At 24.2% G+C, this 7,500-nt stretch overlaps 1 protein-coding gene across 3 annotated transcripts in view; it reads left to right on the top strand.

Moving 5' to 3' along the window:
• The window catches only part of msrab (methionine sulfoxide reductase Ab), a 50,946-nt gene that overhangs the window by 33,070 nt on the left and 10,376 nt on the right, over window positions 1-7,500 (top strand). For all 3 annotated transcript variants that reach the window (XM_087780617.1, XM_087780618.1, XM_087780619.1), the window contains one exon: window positions 3,424-3,530. In XM_087780617.1, coding sequence (XP_087636743.1) covers window positions 3,424-3,530 — 107 coding nt within the window. The remainder of the gene's footprint in view (window positions 1-3,423; window positions 3,531-7,500) is intronic.

Here is a 7,500-nt window from a genome sequence, read left to right on the forward strand (position 1 = left end):
TTTATTCTATAACTAACTAATGAACTCATTAGTTTTCATGTTTAACCAACAAAACAACTTGTTTGTTCTTCAAGTAAAGACTTAAAAACAAACTCACCAGCTGAAGGTTGGACTCGCGGGTCAAAGAGTCTCTGGTGTGACGCCCCTCAGTGGAGGGAGGTCAAAGGTCACGCGAGGACACGCGCCTCTTCTCTCCTCCGTCTGTCATCCTTCGTTCTTTCAACGGAGAGAAGATGCAACGAACATGTTTTATATTGAACTTTAACTTTCTAATGTTTGTCGTTTTCTACACGTGATCGATTTAAACTTTCAAACTGTTTCAACTTTTAACTAACGATTGATTCTGATAATTATTCGTTTGTTTCACTGTAACTAATCAAACCTGCGACGATAATATCATTAACAATAATAACAATAATAATAATAACAATAATATCAATAACAATAATACTAACATTAACAATAATAACAATAATAATAATAACAATAATATCAATAACAATAATACTAACATTAACAATAATAACAATAATAATAATAACAATAACAATAATAACAATAATACTAACATTAACAATAATAACAATAATAATAATAACAATAATAACAATAATACTAACATTAACAATAATAACAATAATAATAATAACAATAATACTAACATTAACAATAATAAAAATAATAATAATAACAATAATATCAATAACAATAAAACTAACATTAACAATAATAACAATAATAATAATAACAATAATAACAATAATGTTATAACAAAAATAATAATAATAACAATAATATCAATAACAATAATACTAACATTAACAATAATAATAATAACAATAATAACAATAATACTAACATTAACAATAATAAAAATAATAATAATAACAATAATAACAATAATGTTATAACAAAAATAATAATAATAACAATAATACCAATAACAATAATACTAACATTAACAATAATAACAATAATGTTAAAATAAAAATAATAGCCATAATAATAATAATGATAACAACAATAATAACAGTGACAATAATAACCATAATAACAATAATAACAACAAAATTAATAACAATAATAACAAAAATAATAACAGTGACAATACTAATAACAATAATAATAATAATACTAATAACAATAATAAAAATAAAAATAACAATTATAACAATTATAATAACAATATTAACAGTAGCAATAATAATAATAATAACAAAAACAATAACAACAATAACAATACAATTATAACAATAACAATTATTACAACAACAATAATAACAGTAACAATAATGTTTATAATAAAAACAATACTAATAATTACAAAAACAATAACAACAATAACAATACAATTATAACAATAACAATTATTACAACAACAATAATAACAGTAACAGTAACGTTCATAATAAAAACAATAATAATAACAGTAACAGTAATGTTCATAATAAAAACAATAATAATAACAGTAACAGTAACGTTCATAATAAAAACAATAATAATAACAGTAACAGTAACGTTCATAATAAAAACAATAATAATAACAGTAACAGTAATGTTCATAATAAAAACAATAATAATAACAGTAACAGTAATGTTCATAATAAAAACAATAATAATAACAGTAACAGTAACGTTTATAATAAAAACAATAATAATAACAGTAACAGTAATGTTTATAATAAAAACAATAATAATAACAGTAACAGTAATGTTCATAATAAAAACAATAATAATAACAGTAACAGTAATGTTCATAATAAAAACAATAATAATAACAGTAACAGTAACGTTCATAATAAAAACAATAATAATAACAGTAACAGTAATGTTCATAATAAAAACAATAATAATAACAGTAACAGTAATGTTTATAATAAAAACAATAATAATAACAGTAACAGTAATGTTTATAATAAAAACAATAATAATAACAGTAACAGTAATGTTTATAATAAAAACAATAATAATAACAGTAACGTTCATAATAAAAACAATAATAATAACAGTAACAGTAATGTTCATAATAAAAACAATAATAATAACAGTAACAGTAATGTTTATAATAAAAACAATAATAATAACAATAACAGTAATGTTTATAATAAAAACAATAATAATAACAGTAACAGTAATGTTCATAATAAAAACAATAATAATAACAGTAACAGTAATGTTTATAATAAAAACAATAATAATAACAGTAACAGTAACGTTCATAATAAAAACAATAATAATAACAGTAACAGTAACGTTCATAATAAAAACAATAATAATAACAGTAACAGTAACGTTCATAATAAAAACAATAATAAAAAAATAATAATAACAGTAACAGTAATGTTCATAATAAAAACAATAATAATAACAGTAACAGTAATGTTCATAATAAAAACAATAATAATAACAGTAACAGTAATGTTTATAATAAAAACAATAATAATAACAGTAACAGTAACGTTCATAATAAAAACAATAATAATAACAGTAACAGTAACGTTCATAATAAAAACAATAATAATAACAGTAACAGTAATGTTCATAATAAAAACAATAATAAAAACAATAATAATAACAGTAACAGTAATGTTCATAATAAAAACAATAATAATAACAGTAACAGTAATGTTCATAATAAAAACAATAATAATAACAGTAACAGTAATGTTCATAATAAAAACAATAATAAAAACAATAATAATAACAGTAACAGTAATGTTCATAATAAAAACAATAATAATAACAGTAACAGTAATGTTCATAATAAAAACAATAATAAAAACAATAATAATAACAGTAACAGTAACGTTCATAATAAAAACAATAATAATAACAGTAACAGTAATGTTCATAATAAAAACAATAATAAAAACAATAATAATAACAGTAACAGTAATGTTCATAATAAAAACAATAATAAAAACAATAATAATAACAGTAACAGTAACGTTCATAATAAAAACAATAATAATAACAGTAACAGTAATGTTTATAATAAAAACAATAATAATAACAGTAACAGTAACGTTCATAATAAAAACAATAATAATAACAGTAACAGTAACGTTCATAATAAAAACAATAATAATAACAGTAACAGTAATGTTTATAATAAAAACAATAATAATAACAGTAACAGTAATGTTTATAATAAAAACAATAATAATAACAGTAACAGTAATGTTTATAATAAAAACAATAATAATAACAGTAACAGTAATGTTCATGATAAAAACAATAATAAAAACAACAATAATAACAGTAACAGTAACGTTCATAATAAAAACAATAATAAAAACAACAATAATAACAGTAACAGTAACGTTCATAATAAAAACAATAATAAAAACAATAATAATAACAGTAACAGTAACGTTCATAATAAAAACAATAATAATAACAATAACAACACTGTGTCCACAGGGATGCAGCAGCACGTCGACTCTGGACCTCAGTACCGCTCGACCATCTTCACGTCCAGCCCAGAGCAACAGAAGGTGGCGCTGAAGAGCAAACTGGCCTTTCAACAGGTACAACATCCTCACCTGTGCACTACCTACCCTTCCTTTATCATCCACATCCTGATCAACGTATCAATCAATGTATTTATTATATGAAATATGTAGTTCAAAGTATTTCTACACAGATGTAAGTATCGATACATACAATCCTATCAATATAAATATCTGCATGAAAAGAGAACAAATCCTTGTAACAAATACATTCAATACAACCTGATAGTACACAGTACAAGGTGATGAAGTATAATTGATGTGTTAATACTGAGCAGATATTCATATAAGTGTACTTTGACTATAAATGTTAACAGTTAAACAGTACTTGAGTAGTTCTTCACCAAGTACTTTTTTACTCTTACTGGAGTAATTATTTGGACGAATACGAATATTTTTCTGAAGTAACTGTACTTTCACTTGAAGTAAAAATGTGTTTAAACTTTAGATGACTTTTATTACTTTAATAATGACTTACTTAATTTAAAGTTAACTTTTTATTACTTTAATAATGACTTACTTAAGTTAAAGTTAAACTTTAGATGACTTTTATTACTTTAATAATGACTTACTTAATTTAAAGTTAACTTTTTATTACTTTAATAATGCCTTACTTAAGTTAAAGTTAAACTTTAGATGACTTTTATTACTTTAATAATGACTTACTTAAGTTAAAGTTAAACTTTAGGGACTTTTATTACTTTAATAATGACTTACTTAAGTTAAAGTTAAACTTTAGATGACTTTTATTAATTTAATAATGACTTACTTAAGTTAAAGTTAAACTTTATGGACTTTTGTTACTTTAATAATGACTTACTTAAGTTAAAGTTAAACTTTAGGGTATTTTATTACTTTAATAATGACTTACTCGTGTCAAACAAAACTTTGGGGTTTTTCCTATTTGCTGCTACCAGTTTTCTGATGTAATCAGATCTAGCAGTTTCCACCATCTCATTGTAAGAAGTCAACAGATCCCTGAGGTGAAGTCTGTGCACCTCAAGTTTAGTGGACTTCCAGAGACGCTCAGTCTTTCCACAAAGTCTCCTCAGACTCAGGAGATCTTCATTTGTCCAAGGGCACCGTTTTTTCTGAATTTTCAAGTTCGATTTAACAGGTTTGATCCAGTATTTCAACACAATGATCAGTAAAACAGTGAATCAAACTGTCCACATCTGGACAGTCATCAAAGGAAAGACGGTAAAATCATTCAGAGATTTCCAGATGTTTCTTATCACATTTTTGCTGATGACATCCAGCTCTACTGCTCTTTTGATCCAACTGAGCCCCAAAGGCTGAACAGCTTAGTCAATTGTTTGCTAGAAATCAAACAATGAGTGAAAACACTTTACAGCTTAATGTGGACAAAACTGAAACTCTGGTGATTGTTGATGATAAGATTCCAGGGTTGAGTCAGTACTTGGGTGACTTAGGTCAGTCTGTCAAACTGAGCCTGAGAAACCTGGGTGTTGTATTTGATAAAGACATGTCTCTTGTTCAACACTGAAGAAAACTGACCAGAAACTGTTTCCTTCAACTGAGAAAAATCTCTAAACTTAGGAAAATGTTGTCACAACATGATCTGGATCTTATAATCCATGTGTTTGTTTCTTCTCGTCTGGACTATTGTAACAGTTTGTTTTCATGTCTTAACAAGAAGGATCGTCTCGTCTGCAGTTGATTCAGAACTCTGAGCCGCTCCAGTAGAAGAACTCACATTTCTCCTTAAAACTCTTCACTGGCTTCCAGTTTCTTTCAGGATCAACTTTAAAATTCTGGTTCTTACTTTCAGATCTATTCATGGTCAGACTCCTCCTTACATCACTGATCTGATCCAGCCTTACACCCCAGCTCGGGCTCTGAGGTCTGTGGATCAGAATCTACTTATGGTTCCACGCACACGACTCAGGACCAGAGGAGAGAAATCTTTCCAGACTGTTGCTCCTAAGCTTTGGAACGATCTTCTCTCTCTTTGCTCTTGATGATCTACTGACTCCTTTAAGAAACATCTTAAGACTTTCTATTTGTTCAGGCTTTTCCTTGAATTTCTCGAACTCCTGTGTTGTTCTCGGTATTATCTTGATCTTTGAAGTATATACTGTTTTGAGTATTGTTTTGATTGTTAAAGCGCTTTGTGACCCTGGTCTCGAAAAGCGCTATATAAATATATATTACTTACTTACTTAAGTTAAAGTTAAACTTTAGATGACTTTTATTACTTTAATAATGACTTACTTAAGTTAAAGTTAAACTTTAGATTACTTTTATTACTTTAATAATGACTTACTTAAGTTAAAGTTAAACTTTAGATTACTTGTATTACTTTAATAATGACCTACTTAAGATAAAGTTAAACTTTAGATGACTTTTATTACTTTAATAATGACTTACTTAAGTTAAAGTTAAACTTTATGGACTTTTGTTACTTTAATAATGACTTACTTAAGTTAAAGTTAAACTTTAGGGAATTTTATTACTTTAATAATGACTTACTTAAGTTAAAGTTAAACTTTAGATAACTTTTATTACTTTAATAATGACCTACTTAAGATAAAGTTAAACTTTAGATGACTTTTATTACTTTAATAATGACTTACTTAAGTTAAAGTTAAACTTTAGATTACTTTTATTACTTTAATAATGACTTACTTAAGATAAAGTTAAACTTTAGATGACTTGTATTACTTTAATAATGACTTACTTAAGTTAAAGTTAAACTTTGGGGACTTTTATTACTTTAATAATGACTTACTTAAGTTAAATTTAAACTTTAGGGACTTTTATTACTTTAATAATGACTTACTTAAGTTAAAGTTCAACTTTAGGAGATTTTATTACTTTAATAATGACTTACTTAAGTTAAAGTTAAACTTTAAGGACTTTTATTACTTTAATAATGACTTACTTAATTTAAAGTTACATTTTTATTACTTTAATAATGACTTACTTAAGTTAAAGTTAAACTTTAAGGACTTTTATTACTTTAATAATGACTTACTTAATTTAAAGTTACATTTTTATTACTTTAATAATGACTTACTTAAGTTAAAGTTAAACTTTAGATGACTTTTCTTACTTTAATAATGACTTACTTAAGTTAAAGTTAAACTTTAAGGACTTTTGTTACTTTAATAATGACTTACTTAAGTTAAAGTTAAACTTTAGGGAATTTTATTACTTTAATAATGACTTACTTAAGTTAAAGTTAAACTTTAGATAACTTTTATTACTTTAATAATGACTTACTTAAGATAAAGTTAAACTTTAGATGACTTTTATTACTTTAATAATGACTTACTTAAGTTAAAGTTAAACTTTAGATGACTTTTATTACTTTAATAATGACTTACTTAAGATAAAGTTAAACTTTAGATTACTTGTATTACTTTAATAATGACTTACTTAAGTTAAAGTTAAACTTTAGGGACTTTTATTACTTTAATAATGACTTACTTAAGTTAAAGTTCAACTTTAGGAGATTTTATTACTTTAATAATGACTTACTTAAGTTAAAGTTAAACTTTAAGGACTTTTATTACTTTAATAATGACTTGCTTAAGTTAAAGTTAAACTTTAGATGACTTTTATTAATTTAATAATGACTTACTTAAGTTAAAGTTAAACTTTAGGGAATTGTATTACTTTAATAATGACTTACTTAAGTTAAAGTTAAACTTTAAGGGCTTGTATTACTTTAATAATGACTTACTTAAGTTAAAGTTAAACTTTAAGGGCTTGTATTACTTTAATAATGACTTACTTAAGTTAAAGTTAAACTTTAAGGGCTTGTATTACTTTAATAATGACTTACTTAAGTTAAACTTTAAGGGCTTGTATTACTTTAATAATGACTTACTTAAGTTAAACTTTAAGGGCTTGTATTACTTTAATAATGACTTACTTAAGTTAAAGTTAAACTTTTCTTACTTTAATAATGACTTACTTAAGTTAAAGTTAAACTTTTCTTACTCTAATAACGTTCACTCGT

The sequence above is a fragment of the Callionymus lyra genome, chromosome 18 (genome assembly GCF_982586985.1).
Source record: "Callionymus lyra chromosome 18, fCalLyr1.hap1.1, whole genome shotgun sequence".
Lineage (NCBI taxonomy): Eukaryota > Metazoa > Chordata > Actinopteri > Syngnathiformes > Callionymidae > Callionymus > Callionymus lyra.